General features: G+C 46.6%; 1 protein-coding gene across 4 annotated transcripts in view; it reads right to left on the reverse strand.

The window, feature by feature from the left end:
• Window positions 1-21,740, reverse strand: part of EPHX2 (epoxide hydrolase 2) — a 72,095-nt gene that overhangs the window by 31,766 nt on the left and 18,589 nt on the right. For 2 of the 4 annotated variants that reach the window (XM_064585351.1, XM_045880055.3), the window contains 8 exons: window positions 21,093-21,252; window positions 19,665-19,855; window positions 18,067-18,189; window positions 14,834-14,908; window positions 11,233-11,328; window positions 10,392-10,470; window positions 6,821-6,855; window positions 1,729-1,755 (listed from right to left, as the gene is read on the reverse strand). In XM_064585351.1, the coding sequence (XP_064441421.1) occupies window positions 1,729-1,755; window positions 6,821-6,855; window positions 10,392-10,470; window positions 11,233-11,328; window positions 14,834-14,908; window positions 18,067-18,189; window positions 19,665-19,855; window positions 21,093-21,240 (774 nt within the window). In that variant the 5' untranslated portion in view covers window positions 21,241-21,252. The remainder of the gene's footprint in view (window positions 1-1,728; window positions 1,756-6,820; window positions 6,856-10,391; window positions 10,471-11,232; window positions 11,329-14,833; window positions 14,909-18,066; window positions 18,190-19,664; window positions 19,856-21,092; window positions 21,253-21,740) is intronic. The other 2 variants (XM_045880056.3, XM_064585350.1) reach the window with 2 other exon arrangements.

The raw sequence follows: 21,740 nt of genomic DNA on the forward strand, positions 1-21,740 counted from the left end.
CGTCTTTAATCCCTCCCTCTCTACCTGCAGCTTCCTTTCTTCTGCTGCTACCAACAGTGAATGACAACAGCTCCCTTCTGTGGAGGACCTACTAGGTCAAAGGCACTGTGCTAAGTGCCTACACCTCCTGTCTGGAACTCCTCCATAACCTTCTCATGCACAATAGGGAGACAGGCTCACAGTGGTTAGGCGACCTGCCCGAGGCCACATAGATGGTCATCCAGACCCATGCCTCCCCAGCTTAAAGTCGGACTCTCTCCCCCACCCCCTGCTGGCCACATTCCTCACCACCACCGTGGAAAGTGGCTCCCTGACTCAGCTCCCTGCCACGCTCTGTCTTCACTGTGTCCAGCTTCTCACAGTGATCTACCCCAGTGGCCTCTGGCGACCTTCTAAGTCCCTGCATCCTGACTTCTTCCCTGCGACCACTGAGTCCACTGAAGCTTCCCTCTTAAAGGCTATTTAATCACTTCTAATAGTTTTTTTTTTTTTCCTCTTGGCTCTCACTCTTCTGACTCTTCCGCGGCATCAGACATTTCCTTTGAAATGTTCTTCCCTGGGCTTCTGTGACACTATGCTTTCTAGACTGTTTTCTCACTTCATGGAGTCTACTCCTTCCTCTTCTGTCACACGGGAGCACTTCACGGCTCAGCCCTCAGTCCTGTCTGGGGAACTCCTCTGCTCCCATGGCTTCAGCCACCACCTCCAGGTGGAAGACGACCACCTCACCTGCGATGGGCCCAGCTTCCTTCCCCTGCATCCCAGGAATGACGGGGCCAGGGAGGGACACCTAGCCCGCCAGCAACCCCACGAGGGCTCTCTTTCAACAGAGTCAGAGACTGTCTCAGCCAGCCGGAAATCTTCCAGATAGGAGGTCACTCTAGAGTCAGAACTGGGGTGGCCACACTGGGCCATGTCCTCTTAGATGTCCCTATCATTCTCAAAAGGTCCAAAGCCAATTCTGTGGGACTGAGAATTTGGAGAGGGCAGGGACCGTGACATCTTTGTCTCATTTCCTACAGGGTGGGCCCCCAGGCCCTGCTGCTGAACTGGAAGCCCTCAGTCATCTCAAATTCTCCTCCCGACTCTCATATCCAATGAACAGGCACTAAATCGCTGTTTTCAGGTTCTCTCTCAGCTGTCCCTCCACTGTCACTGTCCTGGCTTAACCCTTCTCCCCCTCAGTCCAGGCTGCGTGACCTAACTCAGGGTGGGAGAAGCGTATTACCTAATTGCAATCTCAATCTTCCGTAAGTAAAAAGCAAAAGTATAGTCTCTGATCACCATCGCTGATCTGTTTTTTGTTTGGCATTGCCATTCCAAACAAGGTTACCTGAAGGCACTTGATTCGAGGTATTTCTAAAGGGATGTCAATCTTAAAAAGTTGTAAAATATTAGCCTACAGGATAGTTTCCAAACTTCCTGATGCAAGCAAAGCTCTTTACCCTGACTTAAAGCCAACAGAGGGATCCTGTTCCCTGGAAAATGCTTTCCGTGAAACAAACAAAAAAAACAAAACAAACGTGGCTCTGCACTGTTCTCCACACACTTTGCCACCTCTGTGCTTGTAATTCCTCCTGACCACCGACCCTGCCTCCCATGGCCTGGACCATTCCTGCCCTTGCCACTCTCCTCGGGGGCTCTAACAGTGGAAACCTTCAAAGGCTGCATCTTTAACTGCCCACCCAAACGGAAGTCTCCAGGGATCAGTTCAAAATAATTACTTACCAACTTATCCAGGAAGGTTACCATCTCCTAAGGAAGAAAACACACCCAAACATCAGAAATTGTACGCACCCACCTCAGCTGCTTCCAGATGGGAATTCCTGTGTCTGCTTTGTTAGGGGCTGCATTGTATTCACATGCTCAAGCCCTAACCTCTCCCCTCCAGGACCCTGGAATGTGGCTGTATTTGGAGGTAGGGTCCTTAAAGGTGACCAAGTTAAAATGAGGTCATTAGAGTGGGCCAGGATCCAAGCTGACTGGCATCCTTACGAGAACAAAAGATTTGGACATAGACCCACACAGAGGGAAGCCCATGTGAAGACACAGGGAACAGGGAGAAACGGCCCTCCACAAGCCTCAGATGAAACTCTGCTGTCACCTTGATCTCGGACTCCAGCCTCTAGAACTGTGAGAGAAGAAATGTCTGTTGTTTAAACCACTCGGTCTGTGGTCCTCTGTTATGGTGGCCCAAGCACACTAATACAATGTTCAGTCATTTCCCGAGCTCGTGAGCTCTCTCCCTTCCCTTGCCAGCATCCTCTCAGGAACCAGGTAGACCCCAGACACACACAGCAAATTTTCCCGGGTCTGTCACTGCACATCCCTAACTGGGCCAGATCCGTTGTAAGACAGAAATCGTGGCTTCTTCCTGGGACAAAGAGAGGGGAAGAAAACTGCTGTGGAGAGGTCTGGCTGCTTTCTTGGCCCAGGACAGCAAGCACCTGCCCTTTGTCCCGCAGCACAGACGCGGACACCTGGCCACACTCGTCAGCAAGCACGGGGTCTAGAAAAGGTGTCTAAGATGTGTGGAGGTGTTGGAGATGAGGGTCCTCCAGAATCGGGGCTGGGGCTATCATACTGGGCGAGGTACAAAATGAGCAAGTAGGGGAATCCTGCTGGGAATGGGGTGGCGGGGAGGGCAGAGCAGAGGTGTGGAGAAAATGAACCAGAGACCTGACAGGCCATTCAGCCCCTCCAGAAAGCCACATCGGCTTCCTGTTTCTCAGCCTCACGCCTCCTAAACGATCGCGTCTCATTTGTCAACACTACCCCCTCTTCACCTGAGCCCGTATGAGAAGCTTCTGCTTGCTACAATAAAAAAGTCGATGGAGATGCTCCTCTGTGGAGCCCTAGCTTGGCCCTAGGTGTAGCGTGATGCTCCTCACATTCGTCACTTCCTTTCCCCTCACACGGACCTGCGGGGAGGAAGGGGTAGCTCCACTCTACAGATGAGTAAACTGAGGCTCACACGGGTCAAATGATGTGGCCAAGGCCATGGCAGAACTGGGACTGATTCCAGGTCTATCTGATTTCAGAAATTCAACATCGGAACATTCAAAGCCATCCTCTTTCACCAGGTAGACTGACAGCGTTATTTTAAATCGTTTCCAGTCCCTTGACTCCTCCCCTCGGTCTACCAGTTGAGAAGTAATCCTAATTTGCTTTCGATGGCCCAGATCAATGCCTTCACTGGGGGCTGCAGAGATTGCACCATGAGAGGCCGAAGACGTAAAAGATATACGTGATTGTATTTCCAACATCTACTCTTGTAGGTGTTTCCAAAATGAAAGGCGATTTTCTTCTCCTTCTCTAGGCTGGGCCTATTTCTTGTTCTACATTAAGCAAGGAGATGGAAATTCCAGGACAGTAGGAGGCAGGGAGAAGACATAGGGCTGCCCACAGCCCTTGTATTCACTGCCCTAAGAGCATTAAAAAGTGTTCGGATGTTCTCCCCTCTGGTCTCAGTTCTGCTGGGGAAACCCACCAAATATGGGCACCCTTTTCTGTGGGGACCAGGGGGGACACAGAGTTCTGCCTACAGCCAATGCCAGTTTCAAAGAGAAAGAATTGTAAGGTGTTCTGATTCCTTTTGCTACCCCGGCTCCCCACTGCTCCCCAGAACATGAGGAGGCAAGAGCAGATGACAAGTTCCACTGGTTAAAATACACACCACCTGTTATTTTTCCAAGATGTAGATACACAGTATTGATGTAATTACCTAGTTTATTATTTTAGCAGTTTTTATTTTCACCTTTCCCCCCAAACATAGGGCGACAATTACTGGATGGTGTCAGGAAGACCTTTCCCCCCCAAAATAGGGCAACAATTACTGAATGGTGTCAGGAAGTCTTGTTCTGGGCTGAATGTCTTTGTCCCTCAAAATTCACAGGTCAAAGCCCTAATCCCCAGTGTGACTGCATTTGAAGACAGGGTCTTTGCAGAAGTCATTAAGGTTCAATGAGGTCATGAGGGTGGGGTCCCGATCAGATAGGATTGGTGTCCCTTCCTTAGAAGAGACACCAGAGAGCTGCTTTTCACTTTCCAATTAACCACAGAGACTGAAGATTAGCTCAGTGTGATTTCCACATCCTACTGTTAAAAAGAAAGCCACAGGCCCCAAATGGCATCACTCAGGTGAAGGCCCCAATCAGTAAACCAAAACTCAGTACCCAACCTGAGTGCAGTTTTCAGCCCCCCACAAACGTAACCTCTAAGCAGTCAATGTGGGAATTTCCTGGTCAGCATGAGAAAATCACTGAGGGGCCCCCTCTATCCCCCTCAGAAGGGCGACTTTGCCTAAAACAATGGATTCTCTGCTGATCATTCCCTTCTTTCTACTCCCTCTCTACCTTTAAAAACCTTCCCTTTTCTGTAGCCCTTGGGAGCGCCCCTCTATTGCTAGGTGGGATGTTGCCCGATTTATGAACTGACTGATAAAACCATTTAGATCTTTACAATTTACTTGCTTGAATTTTTGCTGTTTAATGCTACAAACTGAGACTCACACTCAGGGTTGGAGGGGTCTAGGAGAACACTAAGTCCATCCACCTGCTGCATTTGATACTTGATGGCATGACCTGAAAAGGTTAAATGACTTACCCAAGGTCACACACAATGACGGAGACGACTGGGTGTAGATAAGCCTCCCTACGTTAATGAACTTGAGAAGATACCATTATTGCTACGTGGTTTTCCAACACCCCTAATTTGGAATCCTAAGACTATAGACATACAGAGAATAGGTTCATGGTTCCTTAAAGGTACCTATTCTAAAACAAATAACAGTCGTATGATGAACTGGCACACAATGCTAAGGAATTGTGGTTAAGAAAAAAGAGGTTTCAATATACTTGGGGGGATGTAGTTGAGAAAAGGGTTTTTGTGGGCACTGAGGGTAAGCAGTATTATGGATCTTCATTCAGTTTCCTATAATCCTCTATTTCAAGATTATACAGGTTATTTTTTTTTTAAAGATTATGCAGGGTATTTTAAATAAAATTTTTCATTAAAAGTATTGTGCTAATTTTTCAAATGACAGCTCTACTGAGATGTGATTCACATACCATAAAACTCACCCTTTAAAAATGTATAATTCAGCGGATTTTTAGTGTGGTCAGAGCTGTGAGGTCATCACTGCTACGTGGTTAGAGAACATTTCATCACAGCAAAAAGAAACCCTATACCCATTAACAGTGACTCCTGTTCCCCATTACCCCTAGCCCTTGGCAACCACTAATTTCATTTCTGTCTCTATGCATTGACCCTTCTGGAAACTTCATATCAATGCAATTATACAATGTGTGGCCTTTTGGGACTGGCTTATCTTAGCATAAGGTTTGCAAGGTTCATTCATGTTGAAGCATGCACCATGATTTCATGCCTGCTTATGGCGAATAATATTCCATTGTATGGATATGCCACACATTTTTAATCCATTTATCACTTGATGAACATTGGGATAGTTTCCACTTTTTGGCTTTTGTGAATAATGCTGCTGTGAACATTCATGTCCTGGTTTTGGGGGGACATATTTTTTTAAATTCTTTTAGGTGAAGACCTAGTAGCAGACGTACTAATGACTTTAAAGGGTGGAGTTGGAGGACTGGAGCATCACATTTTATCTTGCTTGTCTTAGTAAAAGACCTTCCTCCCAAGGGCAGTTACGTCAAGTGACCCAATTTATCTGCCTTGAGAACCGATTTCGACAGAAACAAGCAGGGGTCCAGTGAAGGGACAATAGAGGGATGGGGAGAGGCCCCACACAGGGTTGCCGGTGAGATCTTGGTAGGATTTTGGTGGGGGGGTACATGAGCAAGATCAGAAGTGGCAGAGTGGAAGAAGTAAAGACTTGGAAACTGAGGAAGGAAGGACAACCCTAACTGGAAAGTCGGGTTTTATCAAGGCTCCTCTCATGAGGCGCCAAAGCCTGCATGCGGGCCTGGTTGGAGGACAGTCTGAGCAGAGCTGTGACTCCTACATGGAGCCTTTTTGTAAATTTAGCATAATTAGCATCGCCAGCTTTTTTTTAGATTTTCTCAAAATTTATTTATTTGACAGAGAGAGAGAGAGCACAAGCAGGGGAAGCGGGAGAGGGAGAAGCAGGCTCCACACTGAGCAGGGAGCCTGATGCGGGGCTCGATCCCAGGACCCTGGGATCATGACCTGAGCTGAAGGCAGATGCCTAACCAACTGAGCCACCCACCTGTCCCTAGTGTCGCCAGTTTTATGGCCAACCAGGACGCTGTTTCTTTCCCTCAGCCCCTCCAGCCTTGGTTTCTGCCCTAGGGCTGATGGAGGCTTGGCGCCCAGTCTCCTCACCTCAGCCTTGGCAAGGTCTGAGATTAGGGCCCCTCCCCGATGGTGCTCATGCTTCACTTAGAATAGGAGCGCCATTACATCCGCCAAGCCACACTGACTCCCTCAGTCTGGCCAACAACATCTCTACCAAAATAAGGTGATTTTTTAAAATTCTCAGGATGGAAAGGCGAGATGGTGGAGTGGCCACAAGGAGGGACGTGGGAGCTATTTCAGGGTTCAGACCTGGCTCTACCCACTGTTGACCTCCGGCAATTACTTTACTTCCTCATGACTCAGTTTCCTCTTCCATCAAATGGCTTAGAACAGTAACTGATAGACAGTAAGTGTTGGCTATCATTTTTAAAATACCATCTTAAATTTCAGTAAGACTTTTATACCCAAATGCTGTGAAATGCTTTCCTAGGATTTTAAATGAATATCCACACTTCTGTCTTGTATCAGTAAAAACACCAGGATGGAAAAAATGTTACAAATGTTACCCAAAGATCTTTCTTACCTGGCATAACACTTCCATGGAATATTCTTCTATTTCTGCAATTAAAAAGAAATACAGTTAATTCACATGACTGAAAATTACCAACAAACTAAAAGGGCCCCTTTGCCCCAAAATAGGTATCTTATTAAATCTTTAGATTGATGTAGTCTACTTGTTTATTTTTTTTTTGTTGCCTGGGCTTTTGGTATCATGTCCATGAAATCATCGCCAGAATCAATATGTTTTCTTCTAAAAGTTTTAGTTTCAGGTCTTATATTTAAGTCTTTAATCCATTTTGAGTTGATTTTTGGGTATGGTGCAAGGTAAGGGTCCAATTGTATCCTTTTGCACGTGGATATCCAATTTCCCTAGCATCATTTAGTGAAGAGACTGTCCTTTCCCCAGTGTATGTCCTAGGCACCTATGTCAAAAATCAGCTGACCAGGACGCCTGGGTGGCTCAGTCAGTTAAGCGTCTGCCTTCAGCTCAGGTCATGATCCCAGGGTCCTGGGATCGAGTCCCGCATCGGGCTCCCTGCTCCGTGGGGAGCCTGCTTCTCCCTCTGCCTCTGCCTCTCTCTCTCTCTCATGAATAAATAAATAAAAATCTTAAAAAAAAAAATCAGCTGACCATACATGTGTGGATTTATTTTTGGGCTCTCTATTCTGTTCTATTGGCTATATGTCTGTCTTTATACCAATACCACATTATTTTGATTATTGTCGCGTTGTAATATATTTTGAAATCAGGAAGTGTAAGTCCTTCCAGCTTTGCTCTTTCTAAAGATTGATTCGACTATCTGGGGTCTTTTGTGGGTCCATATGAATTGTAGACTTTTTTCTGTTTCTGTAAAAAAACGCCACTGGGATTTTGATAGGGATTGCACTGAATCTGTAGATCACTTTGGGTAGTATGAACATTTTAACAATAACAGCAATTCCAAGAGGAAAAAAGAAAAGAGAAAACAGAAGAAAAAAATTATCAAAGAAATAATTCAAGAAACTTCCAAGAACTTAAAGATAAATATACCCAGAAAAGTTGATGAAAAGAGACCCACATCATGGCACAATATCATAAAATTTTATAACACAAGATAAAGATCCTAAAGGTATTAAGGGTAAGGAGAAAAAAAAAACAGGCACATAGAAAGCCTCGTGGATCCGAACAGCATGGGATTTTTTAATAGCAACAAGGGAAGATAGAAAATAGTGGGACAACAGCTTCACAGTTTTAAGGGAAAACAATTTGTTACTTAAAATCTATTGCCAAATGTATGAAATTTATACACAAATGATCTGCAATGTGTATGTATGCATTCCAAATCATCATGCTTGGCTTTAGAACTCATGTTATATATAATCTTCAGCAATGGTTAACATGTAAATTATTGTTTTCTCTTTTTTTGAAGATTTTATTTATTTATTTCAGAGAGGGGGAGAGAGAGAGAACGTGAGCATGGGGTGGGGGGAGGGGCAGAAGGAGAGGGAGAATGAGAATCTCAAGCAGACTCTGTGCTGAGCATGGAACCTCACATGGGGCTTGATCTCACGACCCTGAGATCATGACCTTAGCTGAAACCAAGAGTCAGTCGCTCAACCGACTGAGCCACCCAGGCACCCTGTAAATTATTGTTTTCTTAAAAAGTAGTTATAATCAAATGATGTAATGTATGGGGATTAACATAAGAATAAAAAAAAAAAGTAGTTATAATCAGAGTATGTATAACCACAAGTCCCAGTTCATCCAGAACAGTTCTATTTATGTGGGTTACTACTAATAGTGTTTCTCTTACTTTCAATGGTGTTCTAGTATGAATGATAAATTAATTACTAAGTTATCCCTAGGGGATTCAGGGAAGATCATAGTCTAGATGAATGAAAATAGACATTTTAATAATTAAATTGGAAAAAAAGAATCCTTCAATGTCTTTCCTAGATGTCTGGACTAGAAGCTTTCTTTTTGTCTAAAAGGTAGACCAGGGCGCCTGGGTGGCTCAGTTGGTTAAACGACTGCCTTCGGCTCAGGTCATGATCCTGGAGTCCCGGGATTGAGTCCCGCATTGGGCTCCCTGCTCAACAGGGAGTCTGCTTCTCCCTCTGCCCTCTTCCCTCTCGTGCTCTCTGTCTCTCATTCTCTCTCTCAAATAAATAAATAAAATCTTTAAAAAAAAAAAAAAGGTAGACCATGCAAGAGGTAGTAAGCAGCCGCTGAGTGGGTACCATGACATTTTGGGAACAATCATGGCTGCACTCCCCGGTCCCGACAGGCTGAATGGCCTCGTTGGTGGTCACCCGAGTGCCAGTTCATGTCAGCTGGCTTCAAACTCGACAGGCTTGACGTGAACATGGGGGAAGCAGCTCAGAGAAGCGTGGTGAGCGGCTGGTTTGGCTCACTGAGCTACCGCTGTCAGCAGCATGGCTGACACTAGGAGGGACAGGGATTCTGTTACGTGTCTGACTGCATCACGTTCCTGTCTCTCCCTGGGGAGCTGAACAGTGTGGGACTGAGAAGCCCTCTGAAACCCATAAAAGCAGTAGACTCCCTCGCCCCAGGACGGTGCTCATCAACCCACGCATGGACTTGTGTTCATAGGCCCCCAATGCCCATCCTTGGATAGATGCCAAATGGGATCCATAGACACTGGGTTAAGAATCTGGCCTACCAATTACCATACGATCCAGCAACTCCACTTCTGGGTATATACCCCAAAGAGTTGAAAGGAGGAACTCAGGGCGCCTGGGTGGCTCAGTTGGTTAAGCGACTGCCTTCGGCTCAGGTCATGATCCTGGAGTCCCTGGATCGAGTCCCGCATCGGGCTCCCTGCTCGGCGGGAGCCTGCTTCTCCCTCTGACCCTCCCCCCCTCTCATGTGCTCTCTCTCTCTCATTCTTTCTGTTTCAAATAAATAAATAAAATCTTAAAAAAAAAAAAAAAAGAAAGGAGGAACTCAAGCAGATGTTTGCACACCCATGTTCATAGCAGCATTATTCACATTAACCAGAAGGTGGAGGAAACCCAAATGTCCATCAATGGATGGATGAATAAACAAAACGTGGTCTATACATACAATGAAATATTATTCAGCTTTAAAAAGGAAGGAAACTGTGATATATGCTACAACATGGAGGAATCTTAAAGATGTTATGCTAAGTGAAATCAGCCAGTCACTGAAGGATAAATATTGTATGATGCATTTAGAGATACCTGGAGTAGTCAAATTCATAGATAGAGAGCAGAAGGGTAGTTGTCAGGGGCTAGGGAAGGGAGAACGGGGGATAAGTGCTTAATGGTACAGAGTTCTGCAAGATAGAAAAAGTTCTGTAGCTGGATGGTACTTCCTATACCCTACATCCAGCACGAGACTTCCTCAGGCCACTGGGTTTCTTGTATTCATTCAGAGTATGGGGAGCAGAGACATCTGAGCCCAAAGAGTATAGACAAGGGTCACTGCAGGAGAGGGGAAGGGCAAAGTCAGACCCCCCCTCAAGGGCTATCTGCTCTGACCTGGGACCAGGGGCTGACAGTGCAGTTGGAGAGCTCAGGCAGTCAGAAGGCATGACCAACATAGGACAGCTGTGAGACAGCTAACCTACCAGGAGGAGCAGATGATTCTCCATAGCCTTTCATGTCCAGAGCTAGTACCCGGAAACCCGCCTGAGCCAGAGCAGGGATCTGGAAAACAAACAGTTTGGGAACACTCAAGTGTGGTCTCAACAGTCTTTTGCAGACACTCCTTCTTTGCTTCCTTCTACCCACGTTCTTGTAAATGGTTCAACTCAAAGTGCCATGTGGCACTATCTGGGATCCTTGCCATGAGGCTGGAATGAGCCCATCTGGATAAGGCTGCCACGGACAGTGGTAGGGTCTGTGTACTGCATCTAATACTACATCTAAGAGAGCACTTTTCTTAGCAAAGACTTTGCAGATTTCCATATTCATTACAAAGACTTCCCAGCAGGTGGCATAAAGTGTCCTGAAGAATCTGCCTTCTTCTAATCTGCAAAGATGGTATGTGGGCTAGCACAGCCCTGAGGTCTGCACCCATCGCTGGCTCCAACACTTCTGAGGTATCATGGTCATCACTGGAGACAATGCTCCACTATAAGGTTTCAGCTTCTTTTTAAGATTTATTTATTTATTTATTTGAGAGAGAGAGAGACAGACAGGGGGCATGAGAGAGAGTGAGCATGAACGGGGCGAAGGGCAGAGGGAGAGGGAGAAGCAGCCTCACCACTGAGCAACGAGCCCAATGCGGGGCTTGATTCCAGGCCCCCGGGATCATGACCTGAGCCGAAGGCAGATGCTTAACAGACTGAGCCACCCAGGAGACCCAAGGTTTCAGCTTCTTAATGGCATTCTACACTGGGCCACACCATCTAGACCTCCCTCTCCCTTCACCTTGACTGGGGCAGACCTTCCCCCAGTTTCCTTTACCTGGTACCGCCAAGAGAACCAGCTCTCAGGAAAGCCATGGCAGAGACACACAGCAGGTCCGGAGCCCAGCTCCACAAAATGCAGACGCACCCCAGGCTGTAGAAAAGAGAGGTGAACAGAAAATGACCACAGCGCCAGGCTGGACAGAACCAGCTCGTCTTCTGCAGGTCGCGCTGGGCCATCTCTGGGTACTGCCGGACCTCACAATTTCTCAGCCCAAGACCCCGATGCCAGGAGGAGATGTTCAAGAAGACACAACTGGCCAAACTGCAATAAAACTGGCAGCTTCTATAGGAACGTAGGAGGCCTGAAAAGAAGGTTATAATGTTGGAAAAAAAAAACAAAAACAAAAGCAAAACAACTTTGCCTTCCTCCCTAAGAGGCCCTAATAGTGTCAGAGTTTCCAGTACTGTTTGACTGGTCTGTCTTCCGTATTTTAAACTGGGGCTGATTTTGTGCATAGCATAATATTCATGTTAACATGCAGAATACCAGGATTACTTTGTTAAAAACTGTTTTTCTCTTGAATGCAAAATCTTTTCCAAGCTTTGCTACACTTGGAGTGCTTTCTGGGCTGTGTGTCAGAGCCTGCTAGAGCTCCATGTCTGTGTTCTCTCCCTGGCACATGACAACATTTTCCAGACCTCCCCCCACTTCCTTGCAATGGGTGCGGCCATGGGACCAAGTTCTGGCCAATGGCCTATGAGAATGAAGAAATGTGTGCTACATTCTGGGCTTATATAAACCTCCCACGCGTGGTCCTCCCTCTTTTCCTATCTGCCCCTGAAGAGTTTGGGCCTCGGGTGAGGTAGAGCCAGCAGAAAGGAGATGGGCTACTTGATGACTGCATGGAGAGAGCCCACTTCTACCCCATATTGGACTGTCTGGCAAGCAAGGAATAAACTTGATGTTGAGCCACCGGAAGTTTGGGATGGTTTGTTTTAGTACTTAACCTATTCCAATTATTACCATGTGGTCTAAGCACATGAACTAAAGCAATATCCAATCAGAGTGCTCTATTTCCCCCCAAAAGTATCTCCAACTTTCTAATGGACATAAATGGGAAAAATAAGCTTTACGTATGGAAATTCACTTGGTACAATTCTATGTAGCTGCATCTCAGATTACTCCAAGCTCATGTTCTAACCGGAAGTTTCATTTATGATTCCCAGCGAGTTACTCTGCTCAAGAAAACATTAGGCTGACATTTCACAAACTCTTTCATGGTCTACAATCTTATCAGAACATGTTCCATAGTCTTCTCATTAGTACTTGGCAAAGGAAGGGATTTAACTTGAAATTCTATCCCTTATATTGAAAAGGGTTGCAGTACTGATGTCCAGGGAAATGATCCTAACATGCCCCAGCTCTAAATGGATCCTAAACTAAGAGTCTCCCTTTTGCTGCTCAGCATATGCACATACTTTCCCATCCTTTAAATGATATGTTAATAAAATTGCCATAAAGCCAGAAAACAAGAAAGACCTAACCCAGCTTGTGTGGCATTAGTATTCAGTGGAGATCGATGGAATAGCGCCCCACAGAGTGGGGCTTGGCTGGGACTCCCCAAAGGTCACTGCCCCAGGCCTTTAATTTGGGGTGAAGACAGAGGGGGTGATAAAGCAGTTCTGATCACCCTCCTTCAAGGTCAAATGAGAAAGGTATTGAAACTGACTGGACCTGCGAGCCTCAAGAGGATTATGGAATAACCCTGTCTATGGGGTTGAAGACACAAGGTCACAGCCCAGATCCCAGCCGAGAGCCCCTTGCTCATTGATACTGGAGATGAGGTCTGAAGGGACCTCATGAAGCGTCCACCCCTTCAGGAGTGCCCAGGGTTACAGGAGGGGCTGGGCTGACCCTGACAGTAGCTTTAGCCCTTTCTTACTACCCAGCTCACACTTATCGTTTCATGCCCACTTCACCATCGCTGCTAAACATTTCCTGATGCAGCCTCCACCCTCACGGAGCCCATCTGCAGCGTGCTGGGGCACCGCCATCAGACAAGGACCCCATCCTGGGTTGTAAGTGCAGGGGCTGGGGATATGTATCTCACTAGACTGCAAAATTCCTGAGGTCTTAGAAGATACTCCATTCATCTCGGTATTTCTCTCGGTGCCCCGAAAACAACAAATACTCAATAAATCCTTGAGGGGCTGTCCTCCAAGCAGCAGGACTTCCCCTGGATCTGGAGACCTGCCCCATTCATGCCACCAGCTCCAGTTTATGGAGCACAGAGGTGCCGGGTACAATGCCCCATGGTCTACATACAGTATTTCAATGACAGTTGACCCTCGCACAATGTGGGGATAAGGGGCACTGACCCCCACCTGCGTAGTCAAAAACAGCATATAACTTCACTCCCCCAAAACTTAACTCCTACTAGCTTCCTATTGACTGGAAGCCTTACCGATAGCAGTCGATGAACACCTATTTTGCATTATGTGTATTATATACTATAATCTTATAAAGTGAGCTAGAGAAAAGAAAACGTTCTTAAGAAAATCCTAAGGAAGAGAAAATACATCTACAGCACTGTACTGTACAAAATCCTCAGATAAGTGGACCCATGCTGTTCAAACCCATGTTGTTCAAGGGTCAAGTGTAATCCATACAAGAACACTGAAGAGGGGCGCCTGGGTGGCTCAGTAGTTAAGCGTCTGCCTTCGGCTCAGGTCATGATCCCAGGGTCCTGGGATCGAGCCCCGCATCGGGCTCCCTGCTCGGCGGGAAGCCTGCTTCTCCCTCTCCCACTCCCCCTGCTTGCGTTCGCTCTCTCTCTGTGTCTCTGTCAAATAAATAAATAAAATCTTAAAAAAAAAAAAAAAAAAAGAACACTGAAGGGAGGTATTAGCATCACCTCATTATAAAGCTGTGTACACTGAGATTCAGAGTGATAAAAAAATGTACCTAAATTTGCAAACTTAGTGCCGAAGCCAGGATTCACACTGGTTCTATCTGGCCCAAAGCAACTGTCCCATCTTGTTTTTTTATGAGCTGTTCTAGGTCTCTTCCCATTTAAATGGGACCAATGACAAATGAAGAAGGATTCCAAGGTGAATCCACAAAGACATTCTACCACCCTGCTCTGTATCCTGGCTGGCTCGGGAGTCGGGGCCGCTCTGCACATGGCCTTGGCCTTGCCGTAGCCCTGACCACAGCTGTTTTAATGACTAATTCTGTCTCTTTATCCTCGCTATGGGTTCCTTGAGGATGGGTCTGTCTTGTTCCTCACTGCATCCCTCGTGTCTGGCCCATGGCTGACACCACGGCAGTGCTTGATAAATACCTGCTGGATGAAAACAGGTTCTCCCCAGATCACAGGCCAGACACAGATGCACGTCAGCACGCCTGGGCTACTCAAGGCCCCGTGTGACCCGTTTTTCCATGGGAGTCTGACCGCATCTGTACACTGCTTTGTATATCCTAAGGCATGATCCATGTCTTGTGATTTTGGAGGAATGAGTATATGGAGAAATGTTATTTCCCTATGAACAGTGGATGTTCAGCTACCCTTGATATTTAACAAATGTCTCTGCAGGCCATTGTAGGTGGGCTGGTCAGGGCGGACGCGGCTGATTGGGAGGGAGTGCTCACATACCTTTATTGGCACGTACCCGTGGCTCGCATCACTCGGATTGCACGGGATTGACAGAGGGGCTGTGGCTCCGAGAAGCTGCAAGGAAAAGGGGACAGGGAGAGAGGGAGCAGGCTCCTTCTGTGAGAGGTTCTCAGACAGAGTTTCCCAAAGTCCAGAGTGCTGGCTCTAGGCATCTGTGTCACGGGCTCCTGCGTCCTCCAGGGGACTGCCCAGCCCTGTCCCTCTCCTGCAAGCACAGAGTTGTACTCATCTCCCCCTCCGTTTTAGTTCAGTGCAGCCCGTGACCGGGTCCTTCGGACAGAAGAGCGTGGCCTGTCAGCCTGGCTCCTTAAAATCCCCACGCCGTTCTCTACATTCTCTACCGCACCCCCCGCCCCCTGCCTTCTGGCTGAGAGCCTGGTGTGACCCGGGAGAACACAGCAGGGAAAGACGGTGGGTCCTCTGTCAAACCCGGGTCCTTGAACAGCTGCATGAAGCAAAGCCCCTGGCCACCACCGCCTGAACTTTACATCAGCAGGAAAGAAACACCACCTGCTCTAAAATGCTGAGCTTTCGTACTTCAAGGACTATAATCCTTCTCTATGGCAGTTCCTCAGGTGGTCACCCAGGCTCACGTTGGACACCATCGGGAGCGCAAAGTTCACACAGCAGCCATCCCATCACTGTGGGGCTCTGCTGAAGGGTCTCTCCTTCACGCTGGCCAAAATCAGACTCTCTGGGCCTTTGGATTCGTCTGCTCCAGCTGCCATTACCATGCGCCACAGACTGGGTGACTGACACCACAGACATTTATGTCTCTCAGTTCTGGAAGCCGGGAGTCCAACACCTTGGTTGGTTCAGGCTTGGCTCCTCCTGAGTCCTCTCTCTTTGGCTTTGCACCTCTGCCCTGGGCCCTCACATGGTCTTTCTTAAGGGGCTTCTTTACCTTATTCATGTCAGGTTTCTTGAGACAGAAATGACAAAGGACAGGATGCTGACACATGTAAGCGAACTTATTCACAGGAAGGGACATATTAGCGACTCCTACTACTAGATCGCTCATCTTTAGTCCCAAATATGCGACCTAAGGAAGAAGTGGCTCCGACCTCTAAAGTGGGGGAAGTAAACCATGAAATTTATCTTCCTTTTTTAAACATGGAAGAGTCTGCCTGGATGTCCTCAGCGGGGGAATCAGAAGGCAAGCCCCCTATCTCCATCGCACCTGGAGAGGATTCAAGGTGTGGTGGGAGGGATGGGCAGCTGGGTGCCCTCTGATGGCAATGAGCCTTGTCCGGCCTGAGGGAGCCAAGACACTAACCAAGGACCAGGGTCCCTTGGGGCCCTTCTGCTGAGGTATCCCTGGCCTCCTAAGGGATGTCCTTCTCTTTCCAGGGGTGAGGGGATGGGGGTTTCCGGCTCTCACCGTTCTCCTGCTGTTTTTACAATTTACAAAGCCTGTTCAGGACTGAGTCCCATAGCCTTCCTGAGAGAGAAGAGGCAAGTCTCCTCCATTTAAAAAGGACTAGTTCTCATTCTTCCTTGTATCCTCCCCCTACTCTGGAGAAGACAGGTGAGGCATGGCTTACTTTCCCGATTATGGGACAGTCTTCTGTGACTCGTATGTGACGAGGGGACAACTAGTAAGTGGGACAAGCAGGTGGATGCTGGGATTCCAAGTCTGGGTGTTTTCTCCTCTGTTGCATGAGACTTCCAGGCTTGCTGAAGGACAGATCAAGCTTGGGCAAGACAGTTTATGGCTGTGAAGTCATTAGATAGATTTTATTTATTTGTTAAAGATGGAAAGTCAGGGGCACCTGGGTGACTCAGCCGGTTAAGCATTTGCCTTCAGCTCAGGTCATTATCTCAGGGTCCTGTGATCAAGCCCTGCATTGGGCTCCCTGCTCAGAGGGGAGCCTGCTTCTCCCTCTCTTTCTGTCCCTCCCCCCACTCATGCTCACTCTGTCTCAAATAAATAAAATCTTAAAAAAAAAAAAAGATGAGATGGGTTAGCCCAGTGATGGGTATTAACGAGGGCACGTACCGCATGGAGCACTGGGTGTTACACGAAAACAATGAATCATGGAACACTACATCAAAAACTAATGATGTATTGTATGGTGACTAACATAATAAAATAAAATTAAAAAAAAAAAGATGAAAAGTCATTTGTCCCTATCGTGGGGGGCTAAATTGTGTCCCCTCCAAATCCATCGGTTGAAGTCTTAACCTCCAGGGCCTCAGAATGTGACTATGTTTGTAGATAAGGTCTTTAAAGAGGTCATTACGGTTAGAGGAGGTCATTGGAGTCAGAATCCAATCTGGCCGGTGTCCTTGTAAAAGAAGAGGACATTTGGACACACCTGGGGGAAGACCATGTGAAGACACAGGGAGAATGTGGCCATCTACAAGCCAAGGAGAGAGGTCTTGGAAGGAACTGCCCTTGCCAACACCTTAATCTTGGGACTTCTGGCCTCCTCGTGAGACTGTTGTCTTGACCATCCAGTCTGTGTATTTTATGGCAGCTCAGGGAAACGGACACAGTGCCCTTTGAGAAAAAGTTGGGATGGCTGCGCCGTCCAGCTAGCTCAGCCAGGTGCACGCGCCACCCCCCCCACCCGCCCCGACACAAGCATTGCATTCCTGCAAAAGCCTTGTGTAACTGGCCCTGGGACTCTGGGGCTCAGTGGGATGGAGATCTTAGGTAAACTCAAAATAACAAAAGGGGCCTCGGCTCTGGCACCACAGGCTAATCCCCAGGCAGCCCCCTTGGGGCATCATTAAGGGCGTCCCTCCTCTCTGAGGGATGGTTTAAACCACTCCACTGAGTCCCAGCAGTATAACCAGGCAGACCAGGTGAGGACTGTGCTCCCTACCCCCACTGGGGCAGACCTAATAGCTAAATTCTCGATATTTACTCTAAAAAGTCAAGTCTAAAAATAAAAATATTTTTTAACTTAAAAAATTAAAATAAATAAATAAATACAGTGAAGTCTGGTGGCTTTGAAAGCTTCGCTCCTGCCTTGGGTCTTGGTTCCTCTGACTCTGACTGGTATGGATTCTTGCTCTCAGAGCATCGCTTCTCTGCTCATGACAGCAGAGAAAGAAACAAGAAGTTCTTCAGGGACAGCATGGTGAAGGCCCATCAGGGAGCAATGAACTCCCTGAACCGGTCCCCCTCTCGCCTGCTGTGTCTCCTACACCCCTAACACAGAGAAGGGGCAGGAAACCCGACCCAGTGCAACCCAGAGAGTTACCTGCACCCCAGTTACTTTCTCCAGTTCTGCCAGGGCTGTGTCTGTGTCACGGACGAGGATGGTGACCATCCCCAAGTCACGGGCCGGCTTCAGATTAGCCCCAACGTCATCCAAGAACACAACCTGAATCCAAATAGCAGGGACACTAGCATCACTTTAATCCAAAGCAAAACTCACCAGTGAGGGACAGCACTGGAAAGACACACATTAAAATGTGAATAGTGGTTATTTTATGACTACAAGGTGAAGAATTATGTTTTCCTCCACATATCTGTTTACTCTTAAAATTAAAAATATTGAATTACATCAGCGTACCCATAAACACACAGAGAGATGTACAGATTCCCACACACACTTGTGGGTTTCAGCCTGAATTCTGAAACTGTAAGAAAATTAAGGAAGGATATAAAGTTATCAGGGTGATATTAAAATTCATCTAGGAAATCAACATGTATGAACAGATAAAAAAAAATCTGGAAAAGAACTGTAATGATACTAAAACAAATTATGAAGCTACAAAAGGTAAAATTTTAAAAAAAGTGGGGAGCTAGAAGAGATATAGACATATCAAATGAAATAGAAGAGAGTCGAGGAATGAACCCAAATATAAATGACAATTTGTGTTGTCCACCTCGTGAGGAAAATAGTACTTAAAAGATTATATAATTATTTTAACTGTTTGGGGGAAAACAGTGGATACTTCCCTCACATCTTCCCCCAAAATAAATTCTGAATGGATCAAATATTTAAATTTTAAAATAAAAAAAAATCCTTAAAGTTGTAGAAGAAAGCATAAGTGCATTATCATCTTGGATTAGGGCAGGCCCAGACTTCTAAGCAGCTCATCTGACAACCCAAAAGCCAGAAATGAGAAGACATTTATTTATAGGTATATTAAAATTTAGAGCACTGTTACAAAGCTTAATCCAGGGGTTGAGAAGAGCAGGAGCAAAGTTTAAGAGGAGATAGGAAGGGTTCTGGGATTGAGCCCGGTAAGGATTCCCTGTGAGGAAGTTTAGGGTTTCATCTGATCAGCTTGTGGATGAGATGGGGCCAACAAGAAAGGGTCAGAAACATCAGGGAAAGGTATTTAATCTTGGTCTAATTGCCTTTTTGAAAATTAGAGGTGGGGAATACAAGGGAAACAGAATTTTAGAATAGATACTTAGAGAGAGTATGAAGACAGAATTTAGGGGTTCCTAGAGGAGATAGCTCTAATATTGGAGCCCACTTCCACTCACCCTTTGGTAGGGTGACCGTAACCCTTACCAGCCTTGTGGTCTTGGGAAAATCTCCCAGGGTCTACGTTTCTTTATAGGCAAACTAAGGCAGCGGGTCTAGCAGTTTCGACAATACCTGTTTTGACCTATAAAAGCCACAGAGAGGGGCCACATGCCCATCTCTTGTAGAATGTTCTAGACTGAAGGGACAGGTAAAGTCCTTCAGAAGTCCTGGCCTGGGAGAGTGGGAACCTGCCACTGGACCTAGAATCAAACCACCAGGCCCCAGATGTCCTCCATCTGCTCACTCCTTCTCAATTTTTCTTATTTGCAATATCTCTAGAACATTCTTTTTCACTAAAGGAAGTGTCTACATACCTCACTGGGGCTGGCCTTCATGGTGTCCAGCACGAACCTGTAGATCTGCGGCTCAGGCTTGGCCATTCTGATCCTGCACGACTCTATCAGGAAGTCAAAGTGCGGCCTCAGCTGACACAGCAGCTGGGCCAGGCTGCCCCTCTGAGCACTGTCATCCAGCCAGTTGTTGGTGAGGATGCAGGTTGTATATCCTGAATGAGAAGTCACCAGTGACTAGACCAGATACAGAACTTTGCTCCAAGAAGCTCAGGATAACCCCACAGGGAACCCCAAAGAAGGGGCCACGCAGGGTTCTTCTTTGCATCAACTTCTTGATGCCCAGCTTCTAAACTGACAGATGGGACAAGAATCATCTTTACCCATAAGCACCTCCTGACACAGAGACAGGAGAGTAAGCAGACCGGGTACATGAAGGGCTTTCAGAAGCACTGATAGAAACACTACATCCCTTAATTTCTTGCAATTGTAGAGCAAGAGGTTGTGATCTTCATCAGCTCATGTGATCCTTACCACTTCTGGAATAGGCAGGACAGATCTTACCAGATGAGCAAACAGAAGCTCAGACAAATGTGGAGCTTCCCAGAGCCACACAGTGAAGGCAGAACTGGGCCAGGCCCAGAATCCTGCCTTTGGACTGCCCCTCCAGTGCTCCTTCCAAGTCTATGTTACTGAAAACTCTGCTTGACTATCTTTCAAAATTCTTGCCTTGGCTGTCGGAGACTGCATTCCCATTTCAAAACTAGAGGAATGTCAGCAGAAATGGCATTATCCCTGGCTTTCTCCCCCTAACCAAGAAGGGCAAGAAGTAGGGGGTGCTGGAAACAAGGCACTGATGAGTCAGTGGTGAGACCCTTTCCATGGAACATGAGTGAGAAACATGGACATGGGACGGCTGAGCCATGACCTGGTAAGTCTGCTGATAAGTGGGTAGAATGATTTCGAATATACCTGTGAAGAAGAGCTGGGCTCCAAAACTACATAAATCCCTACTGGATGAACATGAGCTCATGTCCCAGACCATTTGACACCATCTGAATTCATGTCAGCCAGCTCATAGCTCAGTCACTTTGACATTCAGAGGCTGAGACAATCACAGTTGCTTAAAAGGCCTTGATTTTCAATCACTGTGACAAGAGGTTGGGTCATTACTAGTGTCACTGGAGGGAGAGAACTTTGCTCACAACGCAGTCTCTGGCACACACTGCTTTGTTAAATAAAATTCTTTCATTTTTTTTTCCCCAGCTATTCTGATAGTGCTATTTTTTGCCATTTGATAAAACTTACTTCAGGGCTATGTTTTTAAGAACGGCTTTCCATCAAGGTCCAGAAGATCTGTGCTCTCGGAACACATATAGATGTATTCTGACCTAACACACCCAAGGGCTCTAGTGTGGTTGGTTCAGAGAACGGCCAGTATTGGATCCTTACCCTTCTTTCTGAGGGCAAGAGCTGCCTGAAGCATGGGGTGGTTGATCTTTCTTGCTGCAGCTGCCTTGCCAAAGATCTGGCTTACAGAGAAATTCTCAGGGAGGCGGATTCCAGAGTCCTCAGAACATTTCCTGCAGTCTTCTTCCATGAGTGGCACCCACTGTAAGAGTGAATTGATGAGGGACGATCAATTGGTACCTCCTTTGAAAAAGCTTTTGGCAGCATTTACTAAATCTGATCATATGCATTCTGAGCCAGCAATTCCGCTCCTAGACCCACACCCAATGGAAATGTCTACGTATGTTCACCAAAAAGACATGTTTGTGTATGCACTTGCAGGAGCATTATTTCCAAGAGCCCTGAAACTACAAGCTACACAAATGCCCCTGTTTATGGGCTGAATGGGGTTCCCCCAAAATTCATGTTGAAGTCTTAAGCCCTCACACCTCAGAAAGTGATTGTCCTTGAAGGTAGGGTCTTTAAAGAGGTGATTAAGGTAAAATGAGGTCATGAGTGGGCCCTAATCTAATCTGACTGGTGTCCTTGTAAGAACAGGAGATTAGGACACACATACACACACACACAGGAAAGACTGCGAAGACACAGAAGATGGCCACTACAAGATAAGAAGAGAGACCTCAGAAAAAA

The sequence above is a fragment of the Mirounga angustirostris genome, unplaced genomic scaffold (assembly GCF_029215605.1).
Source record: "Mirounga angustirostris isolate CCGP_5_RB_7025 unplaced genomic scaffold, mMirAng1.0.hap1 SCAF_2, whole genome shotgun sequence".
NCBI classification, from domain to species: Eukaryota; Metazoa; Chordata; class Mammalia; order Carnivora; family Phocidae; genus Mirounga; species Mirounga angustirostris.